Source organism: Hemiscyllium ocellatum, chromosome 43 (assembly GCF_020745735.1).
Source record: "Hemiscyllium ocellatum isolate sHemOce1 chromosome 43, sHemOce1.pat.X.cur, whole genome shotgun sequence".
Classification (NCBI taxonomy): Eukaryota; Metazoa; Chordata; class Chondrichthyes; order Orectolobiformes; family Hemiscylliidae; genus Hemiscyllium; species Hemiscyllium ocellatum.
In genome coordinates, this window is record NC_083443.1 from 35,181,425 (window position 1) to 35,199,464 (window position 18,040).

At 44.9% G+C, this 18,040-nt stretch overlaps 1 protein-coding gene across 1 annotated transcript in view; it reads right to left on the reverse strand.

Moving 5' to 3' along the window:
- Positions 1-18,040, reverse strand: part of LOC132834997 (glutamate receptor ionotropic, delta-1-like) — an 831,861-nt gene that overhangs the window by 317,048 nt on the left and 496,773 nt on the right. The window contains exon 4 of the mRNA XM_060854217.1: positions 6,436-6,641. Within this exon, the coding sequence (XP_060710200.1) occupies positions 6,436-6,641 (206 nt within the window). The remainder of the gene's footprint in view (positions 1-6,435; positions 6,642-18,040) is intronic.

The following is an 18,040-nucleotide window of genomic DNA, read 5'->3' on the forward strand; positions in this document are numbered from 1 at the left end:
CACAGGCAGCATCCATGGAGAGAGATCAAACTAACAAACTTGTCATCACAGCTCATCTAGACTCTTATGTCCACAGATGCTGCCCCACCTGTTGTAATTTCTGGAAATTTTCTGTTTTCAGTACAGAATCCAGAAATTTGCTCCCTGAAAGAATTCTGGTGGAATTTGTCAGGCATGATTTCCATTTTGTAAATCTATCTGGACTGTGTCTGATTCTAACACCGTTGTCTTGGTGCTCGGTGATAAAATTCTGGATAATGGACTCAAGCACTTTCCCCGTTCCTGACATCAGACTCATAGGCTTATAATTCTCTACTTTCTCTCTCTTCATTTTCTTGGGATTCTAGATGGCATTACAATTTTGTCACCACCTCTCCTGAGTTGTTCCAAGTTGAATGTGGGATCCTCCTGCGGACAATTCTGGGCAACGTTTGGTCTGCTGGATTGCTGAGGAAGAACATGACATACGAGGTCCAAAATATGGGAAAGTACATGCAGGTCTCACGCAGAAGCCAAGGTTATACCTCCTCTTTCTGTACTAGAGTTACATAATCACTTATGACATGTCAGTTGATAATTGAACTTTCCACTCAGAATGCACTCTGGCTAACTATTCCAAGCCCAGTAACACAGACATGCTGAAAGCATTCCTCCCTGGGTGAATCAGCAGCTTTTACCATTTTAACAATGGGAATTAAAACAGATTCATTGAGAACATTCAGACCTAACTGATTGAGGAAAATGGACAGCAACTAAAAGCTCTGATAGTTTATACAAAACATCGCTATTCACCTCTCTCATTATAAACACTTAAGCGGAGCACTTATATTATGCTTCCTTTATTGGTGCCTGCTTTGCAAGCCTCCCAAGTTATATCTTCATAAATATAGTAATGGGGGAAGAAAGTGAACAAGAAATGATTTCATTGTGAGATTTACCAAAATGGGCATTTTCTGTGTTTTGACAGTTTATATTGGCTCCTGATCAACCGAAAAATTCAATGTGAAAATCTCAATCCGATTTTTTAATTCCATCCATTGGGTCCCTAACATCCCCTTGACACTATCTCAGTATACTTCAGCTTGACAGTGCTCCGAGATCCCTGTGCTCCTCCAACTTTGGTCATTTGTACATCCCCAATTCCCAGCATTTCAGCCTTCGGCTGCCTTGGCCTTTAACTCGAGTTCTCTTCCTAAATCTCTCCATCTTCAAGATACCCCTTCAAACCTACCTCTTCAATCCTAATATTCCCTGTGTCCATTTAGGCCTCATTAATATATCTGTGAATAGTCTTGGAACATTTTCTGAAGTTAGAGGCGCTATGTCAATTAAATTTGTTGCTAGCAGTATGGATGGACTCGGAAACCAAACCAATGTCCTCATCCAATGACTTGGATTCAATCCAGAAGGGAACTCCAGTGAAACCAAGAATTTTTAAAAATTCAATCACGGGATGAAGGCATCGCTGGCTAGGACAGCATGTATGCCCATCCCTATCAACCACATTGCTCTTGGTATGGAGTCACATACAGGCCAGACCATGTAAGGATAGTCGTTCCCATCCCTAAAGGACATTAATGAACCAAATGGGTTTTTCCAACAATCGACAGCAGATTCATGGTCATCATTAGACTCTTAATTCGAGATTTTCTTTTTTTATTGAATTCAAATTCCATCATTGGGCGTGACATGATTTAAACTCAGGTCCCCAGAACATTAGCTGGGTCTGGACTAACAATCCAGCGATAATGCCACTAGGTCATCACCTCCCCATTGAGACATCCTGGTCCCACTTGTCATGTATATTTTAAAGTGGGGGTCCAGCGTAATCAGAATGTTCATTTCCATGGATGATTGTTTCTTACTGTTTCTCCCTCTGGGAGGATGCTGAATTTATGACTGGATGCTTAATCTATTCTGTGTCATATATTGAGAGGCGTATACAGGAAATTATGGCTTGGGGGTATCGTCACTGGACTGTTAACCCAGAGTCAAAAAGTGTAGTGCTAGAAAAGCACAGCAGGTCAGGCAGCATCTGAGGAGCAGGAGAGTCAACATTTTGGCATAAGCCCTTCATTAAGCCAGAGACCCAGGTAATGTCCTCGTGACCCACATTCAAATCTCTCCACAGCAGATGACAGAATTTGAATCCAATAAAATAGAAAAATCTGAAATTAAGAATCTGATGATGACCATGAATCCATTGTTGGGAAAACCCATCTGGTTCACTACTGCCCCTTTCAGGAAGGAAAGTGCCATCCTTACCTGGTTTGACCTACATGTGACTCCAGACCTACAGCAGTGTGATTGACCCTTAACTGCCCTCTGGGCACTAAATGCTGGCCCGACCTTCAATGCATTCATCCCATGATGGTAGACACTATTGCCAGAATAGTGGCACTACACAACATAATGGCTCATTATCCTCATATACTGTCACACTCTAAGATTGCTCACTCCTTCTTTGGAATAGTAGCTACCTGCTCCTCAACAGCATCCAATACATTTTAATATGGTCGAATAAGGAACGTGAGTGTTCCAATTGTCGCTTACTGGAAGCCAGCTGCTATTCAGCTTATTATTCACTGCCTCAATGAATCTGCAGGAACGAGCCAACTCAACATTGCAAATGAGGCAGAATAAAAAATGTATTTAAATATTTCATGTAGAGGGCAAAACTGAAATCCGGTTTCATTCATTTCATAGACAATAGATTGCTTCATGAAATTGGATTGTTTCGGATCTGCACTCAAAGATGGAACGAATGGTGTTGCTGGCTCAAAGGGCTGAATGGTCTCCTCCTGCACCTATTGTCTATACCAGAAAATTATCAAGGAAAATGATGTCTCAGGCAGTATTCAGACAGCTCTGGTGGCCATCAAATGCTCACGAAGGCCCCCCAACACCTCATTATAGACCATGTTTAAAATGGCTGAAATGCCACATAGATATTTCACTGGCTATATGCTGGATATCTATTGAACAGCCAAAAGATATCCACAGACACCTGGATGTCATTAATAGCAAAAATTTTGACAAAAATGAGCATTGCACATTAAACACGAAAACCACTCTCCACCCTGTTGAGTGGCACAAATGTTATTAATTGCAAAACATTTAGGACAGTCTAGCAACTCAAAACCAGAAATTCATAAAACGCTGAGCTATCAGCAGCAGTGGAATTCTAATCCAACACAAGCTGTAACCTCACACCAAATCCATTCCTCACACAAAGCCAGGGAGCAGCTGGTGAGTGCAGGTTGGTGTACCTGAGGCAGCATGGAAGTAGCTAAAAATGAGTTGTCTGTCTGGTGAAGACATAGCATTGGATTAAAGCAGCAAAAGATTAACAAAAAACAAAGCAACCAATGGGAGAAGACCTCAAATGACCCCATTCTTAACAGTACCATAATGCAATGCAGCAGAGCAAAAGACAAGGCTGGACCATTTCTAAACATCATCAGTTAAAAGCACCACATGGAGAATCTATTTTGTCTTCATCCTGAGGATCCAACGTCGCAGACTTTAATCTTCAACCCACTCAGTTCACTCCACATGAAATCATGAAATGGCTGAGTGCATTGAATACTGGAATGGCCGTGGGCCCTGACAATATTCCAGCAATCAGACACTACAGTGAGCTCCAAACCTTGCCACACTCCTAACCAAGCTATTCAAGTACATCTACAACACAAGCCAGCAGTGCCTACATCCCATGAGTGAATTAAAAAACAATGGGGAAAATTGTTGAGATCAATTAAAAGCCAATTTGACAGAGATCTGTGAGTGCCATTGGAAAAAGGAGAGACCCTGAGCTGAAGTATCCACGTACATTAGCCGGGGTTTGAGAGCAGGTGTACTGTGACCATCAAGGTTAAAGACCACCTGTTTCAATTAATTTGGGGCTGGGAGAAAGTAATCCAGAAGGAAGAGAATACTTTTCAAACGAACCTTGTTGGGACTAACTGAGGACTGAAGAAAGGGGGATAGTTATCTCCTCTCATCCACGAGCTTGGCAATTTGACGATTGTCACCTGGAACTATCATAAATTGGGGAATCGTGAAGCTGGTTAGAATCATGGGGCGGGTTCGGGGAATCTTGGGACTGGTTAAGGAATCATTCCTGATGAAGGGCTTTTGCATGAAACATCGATTTTGCTGCTCCTTGGATGCTGCCTGAACTGTTGTGCTCTTCCAGCACCACTGATCCAGAATCTGGTTTCCAGCATCTGCAGTCATTGTTTTTACCTCTAAGGAATCGTGGGGCTGATTGGAGAATCGTGGGGCTGATTGGAGAATCGTGGGGCTGATTGGAGAATCGTGGGAGTGGTTAAGGAATCATGGGGCTGTTTGGGGGAATCAAGCAGCTGGTTGGTGAATCATGGGGCTGGTTAGAGCATCATGGGGCTGGTTGTGGAATCATGGGGCTGGTTGGGGGATCATGGGGCTGATTGGAGAATCATGGGGCTGGTTAGAGAAATCATGGGACTAGTTAGGGGATCGTGGGGCTAGTTGGAGGATCGTGGGGCTGGTTGAAGGATCGTGGGGATGATTGGAGAATCGTGGGGCTGGTTGAAACAGTTGGTAAGTGAGATGTGACATTTACACAAAAACATTCTGGGCAGAGACCACCTCCAATGAGAGAGGAAGTCCTAACTACTTTGTAAAATCAATATAATCACTAAGCCCCCGATATTAGGAGCCATCATTGACCCATTGAAACTCAACTCAATATTAACACTGTGGCTGCAAGAGTGGGGCAAAGGGGGAATATTCTGTGGTGAATAACTTCCGTCCTGGTTGCCAATGCCTCTATACAAGGCCCACGTCAGGATGGTGATGAAACATGGCCCAATTGCCTGGACCAGTGCAGCCCAACAACCTCAAGAACCTTGACACCACCCAGGACAAAGCAGCTGCTTCACTGGTATCACATTGACCAGTTTCAACATTCACTCTCTTTCTCAGCACAGCAAGGGTCTGCAGCACACAATTCACTGAGCCCCTTCAATCTTCCAACTGGTGATTTGCACAATTAAGAAAGACAAAGGCAATAGAGATGTATCAGCACCAACAGCTTCTAGATCCCCCCAGGTCACACACCACCCTGACCAGGAAATACGTTACTCTTCTTTCACCAATGCCTGGTTAAAATTCTAGAACTTTCTCCCTAACATCACTGTGGGTTGATCTATAGCACAAACTGCAGAAGTTCAGGAGCACAGTGTATCAACTCCTTCTCAAGGACAATCATTCTGACTGCTATTAAATGTCCCAGCTCCAAACAAGCTTCCTTTCCTCACCACACTCCTTAAACATGTTATTTCCAAAATTCTTGCCAGTATTTCTCGCACCCCATGTCTAAACCCCGAGAGTCAGATTGAGGCTTGACCATAGTTATTAAAGAGCATGAGCCAATGTTGTAAATATACTACAACGGTGACTATGGTAAATTAGTCTCCAGCTGCAGTGGTCCCCATTGTTCACTTCCATACCCTTTCCTACTGTCCAGACGGATGGGTCTGTCCTCACCTGTCTCCAACACTACTTATCCAAACATAGCCTGAAAACCAACGGTGATAGTTTGTCCCCCACAACTGTCACAGTGGTATTTTGGGAGGCTCCTCCCCTTGGGGGGACCATGCTATAATATCTTTTGTTTGTCATTGGTGTCATTTAGTAGCAACGTCACCTAGAAACACAATGATCCACTCGGATACTGAGTTATTAGTGTTAAAAACTCTCATAAATTACAATTAAAGATTTGAACAAGTCACATATACATTCTCTAAATTATTTCACTAACAAACAAAAGCACTCACAACGTAATTTTTAAAAATCTATTATCTACAAAGTAAAGACCGGCCTCCTGAAAATTAATCTCATTGACGGACTGTTCTGTCTACTCTGAGAAAGGCTTGAAGTTCAAAAATGACTGGGAAAACACTACCATCATAGGGCAAGCCAGACAGAGAACAGCCAGGGAATTCCTAGAGGCATGGCATTCATCCACAAACTCCATCAACAAACACATCGACCTGGACCCAATATACCAACCACTACAGCGGATAGCTGAAACTGACACCCGGAAGCGGCAAGGACAGACCACTATAAATACCGGAAGAAACATCAAAGAAGCGCTTCGCAGGAGGCTCCAGAGCACTGAAGATGTCTCCTAGCCAGGGGACGAAACGTTTGCAACAAAAACTTCCAGCTCGGCGAACAGAACCACAACAATGAGCACCCGAGCTACAAATCTTCGCGCAAACCTTGATCAAAAATGACAATTTCGTGTACCATGAATACCACACGGGGGACAACAGAACAATTAAAATTGGGAGCTCGGACAATTCTGACTGTTTTAGCATCTACGTACATTTGTCCTTTTCAACTTTTCCCTCACAGATCCAGCTTTGAGTCATGTTGGTCACTGACCTCATTGATGAATGTCTGAGCTCCTCGTGGGCTCAGTAGGAGGACAGCCCGGCGCAGTGTATCCCGATAACGGTTCAGCTCCTCGGTTTTCATTGTTGTGAAGAGACTGGCAAAGATCTGACTGATATTCTGATCGATTCTCTGCAGAGATACATCCAACCCCTGGCGAGAAGCTTGATCCAGGAAACTTTGTAACCCGCGAATATCTGGCAACACAATCACAAGAAAATCTGTTGAGATTCTACAATAATAATAATAATAACTGACATATGTCTGGGTCAATGTACAGCTTCTGGTAACTTGATGAAGGCTACGACAGTGACTCTTAGCTCCATCACTTGGCAACTACTCAACAAGTCTTACTCATGTTCCCCCTCATCATTTATTCCAACATTGACCAAGGCATCAATTTCCAAGGTTTTTCATTTGGACATTCTCTCGGGATCCAGCTCCTGAAGATGGAGCAGCCACATTCCCTCATCTTCTCTCTTTTCTGTAAAATGCATCAACTGGTGTCATTCCCAGTTTTTCCATGGAGCTTTGACTGATGCTTGTCCCATTGGCTCCAGCTGCATTAATCAGAGCATCATATGCAGTAATATCATTTGACCAGTGAGTCATTAATGTTCAGATATTTTAATGTCTATAGAGTAAGACTCGGAGAAATTTCACCTCATCACATCATATTGTGCACCTTTTTAATTTTAAGGAGAACAGGTAATGTGTACTGACCTAGAAACCCAGGGCGATATTCAGTGAATGTACTCCGTGTTTGAACCTTACCAATTGTTCTCCATGTTTGCCCTTCCTTTAAGGTAGTCCAACACGCTTTATTTATGATGTGTTTTAAAAGGCTACCAGGATCTGAATAGATTAGAAAGATTTAATTCATTGAAATTTAGGAATTTGAATCACATCACACCATTAAAACACACTGCGTTACACAAAGTTTATATTACATCAGTTTAGTTTCAGATGTTGCAAGCATTCAGATTCTGTAGTATGATCTTGGAACAGTAACCTGTTCATGAGGACTGTGACAATGCAGTAATTTGAAGAGGTTATTTTTTTCCCTGGTTTCTTTCAAGAGAGATATTGAACAAAATGCCAATCAGTTCAGTTAAGGTCACTTGAGTACACAGCTGGGAGGCCTTGGGAGAGTGGATGTGGTTAACTTACACAGATTGGGATTTCTGCATTTTGGTTTATCGGCAGCATCAGAAACTATTGGGGTCTCAACAGAGTTGGAAGCTTCAGTGAATGTCTCCTCGTTGCTACTCTCTCTGAATATTCTCCTGGTGTTTTTCCTCCTGGATTGGAGAACTGCATGTGAGAATCTGTGTCTGAATTTTCCTTTTTGCCAAGGGGTGTGCTTGTGGGATGTTATTTTATTGGAACAGTTAATTGGTAATAATTACTGTGTCTGTTACTTGGTTAATTTTTCCAACAGTTACATTATTCTAAATTCCTCTTTCTTTGGTTGCATTTTAACGATAGTGTTTTAAAAAATTGTGTTTTGCTTAATGTCGAGTAGATTGACCAATCACATTGTTGAATAGATTGACCAATCACATTGCATTTGCATTTAAAATAAGAAAATATTAGAGTGTAGGCTAGCACCTTAAAATATTTTGAGGGGATCTGTCTGGTCTGGTTTGGTTTATAACAGGACCAATGTCCTTTTCTAATTATATCAAATCACCCTGCTCACTAATACATAATAAATAGGAATTGTTACTGCTGCCTCACAGCGCCTGAGACCCGGGTTCAATTCCCGACTCAGGCGACTGACTGTGTGGAGTTTGCACATTCTCCCCGTGTCTGCGTGGGTTTCCTCCGGGTGCTCCGGTTTCCTCCCACAGTCCAAAGATGTGCGGGTCAGGTGAATTGGCCATGCTAAATTGCCCGTAGTGTTAGGTAGGGGTAAATGTAGGGGTGTGGTTGGGTTGCGCTTTGGCGGGTCGGGACTTGTTGGGCTGAAGGGCCTGTTTCCACACTGTAAGTAATCTAATCTAAACAGCTATGTGTAGTCAGTATTTCTTGAGGATCATCGCAGGAAAAACCAAAGGATGTTGGAGTAAACGTAGACCATTCAGCCTATTGAGTGTATCCCATCATTCAATGAGGTCATGGCTGATCTAAAATACTCCACTCCACTTTTTTCCCTTTCCCTGTAACCCTCCATTCCTTTCCTGTTTAAACATCCATCTATCCCTGCCTTGAATATGTGAATCAGCCAACCTCTACAGTTGTTTGCAATAAAGAATTCACGGAAGAAATCTCTCCTTATCTGAGTTAATGCTGAGATAATGTCCTCTGGCCCTCCATTCTCCCACAAGACGAAACAAACTTTATTTTAAATAACTGTATCTCCAGCAGTGATCCCTGTGACTATCCGCTAGTTATAGGTTACCATCCTGCAAATGACCCCTTTATCCCAACTCTCTGTATTCTATTATTTAACTAATTCCCTGTCCATGTGAATATGTTACCCCTAAAGATAGGAATGGCTTGACTTTTTCAACACTCTTAAAATGCTAGAATAGTTCAGTTCAGTTTAGGTTGCCAACTGCCTTGGCTTTGAACAAAGCAGAAAATTCTAGAAATATACAGCGAACCACTCCTTAATAGCAATTTATATTTGAATAGTAGCTTTACTGTCTTAAAACATACCCAGTACATCACAGGGCCACAGTCTAAGGATAAGGAGTATGCTGTTTTGGACTGAGATGAGGAGACATTCCTTCATCCACACAACGGCAAGTCTGTGGAAATTCCCGACCACACGAAACTGATGAGGCCAAAACATTGAAAACCCTAAAGAAAAATGCAGCTATATCAAAGGCTACAGGGTGAAAATGGGACGAAGTTGTAAAATCTGCACGATCATATTGAATGGTGAAGCAGGCTTGAAGGGCAGAATGGCCTACTCCTGTTCCTATTCCCCATGTTTCAATGTGGGAGCATTATCAACCAAAATACCACATTGAGCCAGATAAAGAATTGTTAGGTCACATGACCGGAGGTTTGGTTAAAGGTAGGTTTTAAGAATTGTCTCAAAGGAGGAGAGGGAGGGGGTGAGAGAGGGAGGGGGTGAGAGAGGGAGGGGGTGAGAAAGGAGGGGGTGATGGAAAAGGGAGTGAGAGAGGGAACATAGAACATAGAACATAGAAGGATACAGCGCAGTACAGGCCCTTCGGCCCTCGATGTTGCGCCGACCGAATCCTACCTAACCTATACTAGCCCAATAACTTCCAAATGCCTATCCAATGCCCGCTTAAATGACCATAAAGAAGGAGAGTTCACCACTGATACGGGCAGGGCATTCCATGAACTCACAACCCGCTGTGTGAAGAATCTACCCCTAACATCTGTCCTATACCTACCACCCCTTAATTTAAAGCTATGTCCCCTAGTAACACCTGACTCCATTAGCGGTAAAAGGTTCTTAGTATCTACCCTATCTAAACCCCTAATCATCTTATTCACTTCTATCAGATCTCCCCTAAACCTTCTCTTCTCCAATGAGAACAGCCCCAAGTGCCTCAGCCTTTCCTCATAAGATTTTCCTACCATTCCAGGCAACATCCTGGTAAACCTCCTCTGCACTCGTTCTAAAGCTTCCACATCCTTCCTATAGTATGGCGACCAAAACTGCACACAATACTCCAGATGAGGCCTCACCAGAGTCTTATACAACTGCAACATGACCTCAGGACTCCGGAACTCAATTCCTCTGCCAATAAAGCCCAGTACACCATATGCCTTCCTCACAGCACTATTTACCTGGGTGGCAACTTTCAGAGATCTGTGTACATAGACACCAAGATCCCTCTGCTCATCCACACTACCAAGTAGCCTACCATTAGCCCAGTAATCCATCATCTTGTTATTCCTACCAAAGTGAACGACTTTGCACTTAGCTACATTGAATTCCATTTGCCACATTTCCGCCCAGCTCTGCAACTTATCTATATCCCGCTGTAACCTACCACTTCCTTCCTCACTATCCACAACTCCACCGACTTTTGTGTCATCCGCAAACTTGCTTACCCAGCTTTCAAGTCCTTCCTCTAGATCATTTATAAAGATAACAAAAAGCAATGGTCCCAAAACAGATCCTTGTGGTACACCGCTAGTAACTGCGCTCCAAGATGAACATAATCCATCAACTACTACCCTCTGTCTCCTTCCAGCCAGCCAATTCCTAATCCAAACCTCTAATGTATCCTCAATGCCATACCTCCGAAGTTTTAGCATTAGCCTACCATGGGGAACCTTATCGAACGCCTTACTAAAATCCATATACACAACATCTACTGCTTTACCCTCGTCCACTTCCTTAGTCACCTTCTCAAAGAACTCAATAAGGTTTGTGAGGCACGACCTGCCCTTCACAAAACCATGCTGGCTCTCCCTGATCACGTTATTCCTACCCAGATGTTCATAAGTCTTATCCCTTACCATTCTCTCTAAGACTTTGCCCACCACTGAAGTCAGACTCACTGGCCTATAGTTACTAGGGCTATCCCTACTCCCTTTCTTGAACAATGGGACCACATTCGCTATCCTCCAGTCCTCTGGTACTATTCCCGTTGACAATGACGACATAAAAATCCAGGCCAATGGCTCTGCTATCTCCTCCCTAGCTTCCCATAGGATCCTGGGGTAAATGCCATCAGGCCCAGGAGACTTATCTATATTCATCCTTTCCAATATTCCCAAAACCTCTTCCCTGCATATTTCCAGGGCATCCATTCTAATTATTTGTGATTCCATATTCACATCAGCAACAGTGTCCTGTTCCTGAGTGAATACTGATGAAAAGTACTGATTTAATGTCTCTCCAATCTCCTCCGCCTCCACACACAACTTCCCACTACTATCCTTGACTGGACCGATACCTACCCTAGTCATCCTTTTATTCTTGACATACCTATAGAAAGCCTTTGGGTTTTCCCTAATCCTACCAGCTAAAGACTTTTCATGTCCCCTTCTCGCTTCTCTTAGCTCCCTCTTTAGCTCCTTCCTGGCTACCTTATAACTCTCAATCGCCCCTACTGAACCTTCACGCCTCATCTTTACATATGCCGCCTTCTTCCCTTTCACAAGGGACTCCAATTCCTTACTAAACCACGGCTGCCTCACAAGGCCCTTTACACCATGCCTGACTGGTACATACCTATCGAGGACACGCAGTAGCTGCTCCTTGAACAATCCCCACATCTCATTAGTGTTCTTCTCTTGAAGCCTGTTTTTCCAATCCACACATCCTAAGTCATGCCTCACTGCATCATAATTTCCCTGCCCCCAGCTATAGCTCTTGCCCTGCGGCGCACGATTATCCCTCTCCATCATTAAAGTAAAAGTCACCGAGTTGTGGTCACTGTCCCCGAAGTGCTCACCTACCTCCAAGTCTAACACCTGGCCTGGTTCATTACCTAGAACCAAATCCAATATAGCCTCCCCTCTTGTTGGCCTGTCGACATATTGTGTCAGGAAACCCTCCTGCACACATTGTACAAACACCGACCCATCTAATGAACTCGAGCTATAGCTCTCCCAGTCAATATCTGGGAAGTTGAAGTCCCCCATAACAACCACCCTGCTACCTTCACTCTTTTCCTGAATCATCCTCGCAATATTATCCTCTACTTCTCTAGGACTATTAGGAGGCCTGTAGAAAACACCTAACAGGGTGACCTCACCTTTCCTATTTCTAACCTCAGCCCAAACTACCTCAGATGGCAAGTCCTCTTCCATCGTCCATTCCACTGCTGTGATACTGTCTTTGACAAGTAATGCCACGCCTCCCCCTTTTTTACCCCCATGTCTGATCCTACTAAAACATTTGAACCCTGGAACGTGCAACAGCCATTCTTGTCCCTGTTCTACCCACGTCTCTGTAATGGCCACGCCTCTGTAAAGGGGTGAGAGAGGGAGGGGGCGAGAAAGGAGGGGGTGAGAGAGGGAGGGGGTGAGAGAGAAAGGGGATAAGAGTGGAGGGGATGAGAAAGGAAGGGGGTGAGAGAGGGAGGGGGGAGAGAGAGGGAGGGGGTGAGAGAAAAAAGGGGTGAGAGTGGGAGGGGTGAGAAAGGAAGGGGAAGAGAGAGAGGGAGGGGAGAGAGAGGGAGGGGGTGGGAGAGAAAGGGGTGAGAGTGGGAGGGGGTGAGAGAGGAAGGGAGAGAGAGAGAGAGAGGGAAGGGGTGAGAGAGAAAGGGGGAGAGAAGGAGGGGTGAGAGAAAAAGTGGATGTGAGTTGGAGGAGGTGAGAGATGAGGGGGTGAGTGAGGGAGGGGGTGAGAGTGGGAGGGGATGAGAGAGGAAGGGGGTGAGAGTGGGAGGGGATGAGAGAGGAGGGGATAAGAGAGGAGGGGGTGAGAGAGGGAGGGAGTGAGAGAGGGAGGGAGTGAGAGAGGGAGGGAGTTAGAGGGGGGGTGAGAGAGGGATGGGGTGAGAGAGGGAGGGGGCGAGAGAGGAGGGGGTGAGAGAGGGAGAGGGTGAGAGAGAAAGGGGTAAGAGTGGAGGGGGTGAGAAAGGAAGGGGGTGAGAGAGGAGGAGGTGAGAGAGGGAGGGGAGAGAGAGGGAGGGGGTGGGAGAGAAAGGGGTGAGAGTGGGAGGGGGTGAGAGAGGAAGGGGGGTGAGAGAGGGAGGGGGTGGGAGAGAAAGGGGTGAGAGTGGGAGGGGGTGAGAGAGGAAGGGGGTGAGAGAGGGAGGGGGTGAGAGAGAAAGGGGTGAGAGTGGGAGGGGGGTGAGAAAGGAAGGGGGTGAGAGAGGGAGGGGGTGAGAAAGGAAGGGGGTGAGAGAGGGAGGGGGTGAGAGAGGGGGGTGAGAGTGGGAGGGGTGAGAAAGGAAGGGGGTGAGAGTGGGAGGGGGTGAGAAAGGAAGGGGGTGAGAGAGGGAGGGGGTGAGAGAGGAAGGGGGTGAGAGTGGGAGGGGGTGAGAGAGAAAGGGTGAGAGTGGGAGGGGGTGAGAGAGGAAGGAGCGAAAGAGAGAGTGAGGGGGTGAGAGAGAAAGGGGGAAAGAGGGAGGGGTGAGAGAGGAAGTGGATGTGAGTTGGAGGAGGTGAGAGATGAGGGGGTGAGTGAGGGACGGGGTGAGAGAGGGAGGGGTGAGAGTGGGAGGGGGTGAGCGAGGAAGGGGGTGAGAGTGGGAGGGGATGAGAGAGGAGGGGATAAGAGAGGGAGGGGGTGAGAGAGGGAAGGGGTGAGAGTGAGGGGGTGAGAGAGGAGGGGGTGAGTGAGGGAGGGAGTGAGAGAGGGAGGGAGTTAGAGGGGGGTGAGAGAGGGATGGGGTGAGAGTGAGGGGATGAGAGATGAGGGGTTGAGAGAAGGAGGGGATGAGAGAGGGAGGGGGTCGGGGGAGTGAGAGTAGGAGGGGGTGAGAGAGGAGGGGTGAGAGAGGAGGGGGTGAGCTATTCCAGGCAAGTAAAGGAGTAGCCTTCAAAGTGGTAGAGCGATTAATTATTCCAGGGAGGGACAGAGAGCTGGACAGTAGGCTGTGAAGGTTATGGCACCTGAGGGAGAGACACACCTTTGGAGGGTGAGGCCATGGATACTGAGAATGATGATTTTAACATCAACACACAGCTCACCGGGCCACCAATAGGTCAGTGAGCACAGGGTGTCAGAACGATGGGATTTGGATCATGTTGAGACAGCAGATTGTTTGATAACCTTATGTTTGATGGAGGTCATAGATGAGAAACCAGCCAGGACTGCATCGGAATGTCGAATCAAGAGGAAATAAAAGTCTCTTAGTAATAAAGGTCTCTCAATAATAAAGGATTTTCAATAATAAAGTATTTTCGATAATAAAGGTCTCTGAGTAATAAAGGACTCTGAGTAATAAAGGTCTCTGAGCAATAAAGATCTCTGAGTAATAAATGTCTCTGAGCAATAAAGGTCTCTGAGTAATAAAGGTCTCTGGGTAACAAAGCCTCTGAGTAATAAAGGACACTGAGTAATAAAGGTCTCTGAGCAATAAAGGTCACTGGGTAATAAAGGCCTCTGAGTAATAAATGTCTCTCGGTAATTAAGGTCTCTTGGTAATAAAGGTGTGATGAGCTTTCCACAGCTGGTGGGCTGAGTTGAGATGATGTTAGGAGATGTCACAGAGATGTATAAAAGGCTCTCTCAGTGAGGACATACAGACAAAGAACTGCAGCATCTCTCAATTGGATCAGCATCAGGCAATGAAGCGACAGATTCTTTGGTCATTTCTGGTCATTTACACTTATTAAACATCTTATTTCAGAGGAATACTGACTGGATGGATTGTTTTCCTTGAAATTGTTAAATTTGTATGTTTTTAAACTTAGAGATGCTAAAGGGAGAGCACAGTCCCCAATTACTAAATCGGATTGATGCTGCGGTTGATGGCTACTGTTTGACTCATAGTCGGGAGCAAGGTCACTGCTGAGGTATAAAACTATTTTCATTTCTGTAAGACCATCCAAAGCTCCCAATCCAGCCATAACTCTTCCAAATTGCAGTTTATTGCACTGCTCTATACAACGATTCCATATTCAGCCAACTGATTAACTCTGGTGGTCTCCAGGGGCAATCTGACCAGGCGAACATATGATGCTCTCCTCTAGTCTTTATGAAGGCAAGGTAAAAAGCTTTGACTTGTCTCCTTTTAGCAATATTAATTTATCCTAATCTAGGCTTATTCTATCTCTCTCTATTCTAGATTCGGTGCTGGAGCTGAACTCTGAATTGAACCCACACTGACTGACCTTGAAATGATTGAGATGCATCAAACAAAAAGAGAAACCGTTCAATACACAAGTTGTTCTCCCTAATCCTCCAAACAATTAACCAAGCACATGTGAGGGAATTCTGTTACACACCCTGCACACTCACATCATATTACCTTTGCTAGACATCAGACAGCCGTTTAAAAAGAAATTGAACCATTCTAGACAGAATTTCATCCTTTAATCAACAACAGTTATAACATTTTCACCACTATTTGTTCTGATTGGTTTCTGGTCCCTAAATGTTAGAAATAATCCCACTTTATAGCCTTGTATAGCTTCAAGCTCTCAGTGTTTAATATGTGTAACACTGGCTCAGGTCCTGCTGAGGCTGGTGCTGTGATAGACAATAGCTGACACCCTGGTGCTGCGATGAAAGGCTGTCCATACAACCAGTCCCTGACTAATTAGTTCCTAACTCTTTACAGAAAAAAGAATAGAATGGAATAGAATATCCTTTATTGTCACCTATACTCCAGTACAGGCTTACAGTGAAAGGTGTTTTACAATGGCTGCCTCTAATGGCGCCATTTTAGGTACACGTACCAAAGTACAAATCTTGGATATAAAAGGGGAATCAAAGGAAAAGTAGTAGCATTATTTACAATGTCGAGAGAATAAGTTAGAAATAAGGTAGTTATAACATAGTTAAAGGATTGATGTTCCAGCCCGGTGAAGAATTTCCCATAGCAGCTGCTCAGCACATGGTCTGACCATTGCACCAAGCCTCAGGCCAACAACAGTCCCACTCCACTCTGAGTCCCCAGTCCACTCCGCACTAACACTCAGCTGCACCAGGGTAATAGGCACTACTCCATTACTCGCTTTCCCTCTCCCTGATCCAGGCTTCGCTTCCCCTCACGCTGCCCTGGGACTCACTCCCTGCTCCGGGACTAGCTCCCCTCTCCCTGCTCCAGGACTCATTCTCCTCTCCCTGCTGTGGGACCTATTCCCCTCCCCTCTGCTCCGGGACTCACTCCCCTCTCCCTGCTCCGGGACTCACTCCCCTCCTCCTGCTCCAGGACTCACTCCCCTCCCCTTGCTCCGGGACTCACTCCCCTCTCCCTGCTTCAGGACTCACTTCCCTCTTCCTGCTCCAGGACTCACTCCCCTCTCCCTGCTGTGGGATCTATTCCCCTCTCCCTGCTCCGGGACCCGCTCCTCTCTCTCCCAGCTCTGGGTCCCGTTGCCCTCACACTACTCCAAGACTTGCTTTAACAGTACATAACTGACCATGTACCATCGCTGGAAATGCAGATTATAACAATTACATTCAGTAGCACATAATTGTTGCAGAATTTCACTCTTACTATTGTAATTAGTTTTGCCTCACATGTTTCTTTCCCCATCAGAATAAGCTTTGACCCAGTGGAAATGCTGGCCCTATTGGAATGCTGCAGGGCAGTTACAATGACAGCTGGACAAATACAATGAAGACAAGGCAGCCACTTTAAGCACTGCACCAGTTAAAGCTATGCCTGTAATGATGGAGTTATGCCTGTAATGATGGAGGTATGCCTGTAATGATGGAGTTATGCCTGTAATGGTGGAGCTATGCCTGTAATGGTGGAGCTATGCCTGTAATGATGGAGTTATGCCTGTAATGGTGGAGCTATGCCTGTAATGATGGAGTTATGCCTGTAATGGTGGAGCTATGCCTGTAATGATGGAGTTATGCCTGTAATGATGGAGCTATGCCTGTAATGATGGAGCTATGCCTGTAATGATGGAGTTATGCCTGTAATGGTGGAGCTATGCCTGTAATGATGGAGTTATGCCTGTAATGGTGGAGCTATGCCTGTAATGGTGGAGCTATGCCTGTAATGATGGAGCTATGCCTGTAATGATGGAGTTATGCCTGTAATGATGGAGTTATGCAGATGCATCTCCATCAGAGTGATTTTATTTTTGTTTAAACATTTTAAATATTATGCAATACATAATTACTCACAAAGGGAATGAATAAAAATAAAAATTCCACAGACAATTTACTAATCCTTAACTTTCCTGTGAGTCTGAGTGTGCTGGTGAGATCCCTGAGTCGGTGTTTGTTGTATTTTTGTCTCACATTCTGATAACGAAATTTAACTTGAAGGAAAGGAGACAAGAAGTCCAACCTTTTTATCATATAGTCATCACAATTAGACTTGACAAAAGAGGCCTTATTTTGTTTAGCGTGAGAGGAGGGTGATGATTGGATGGGCCATCTTGGTATCGAGATATAGCAAGAGTACATCGAGATACTGTCAATCTTAATTCTCAATTCTGATTATCACTGTGTTGCTGTGGAAGTACAGCTGAGACTGACAATCTCTATGACTCCTTGTTACCATGAGAAAGGTGCAACATTTGTACAAATTCCTTTCGCCTACATAAATCCCAGCATGGTTTTTTTGTGTATGTAGGAGTTGCAATGTGTATATTGATTGGTGAATGTAGGTTTTTGTAGACAGTGAAAGAAAATTCATTGGTTTCTCAACTAATACATTGCAGAAGGAGGAACTAGACAGATGGTAAATTAGTAACAGGCTGAAGGGTTATGGGGAGCGGGCAGGAAAGTGGATTGAGACCAAGTTGGGATCAGCCATGGTGGGATTAAATGGCAGAGCAGGCTCGAGGGGCTGAATGGCCTCCTCCTGCTCCGAGGTCTGATGTTCTTGTAAAGGAAGCTTGTCTGATTGCCCACTTAATGGTAAACATGAGCACAGGATGACGTTTCTGAAGGATTAGAAACAGTGTATTTGATGCAACTGTGAATTCAAATATTGCAAACTGATCATGTACATATTCAAAATATCAAAGGGGGAGGGGCTCATTGGTCAATCCACTGAAGACACCTTCCTCA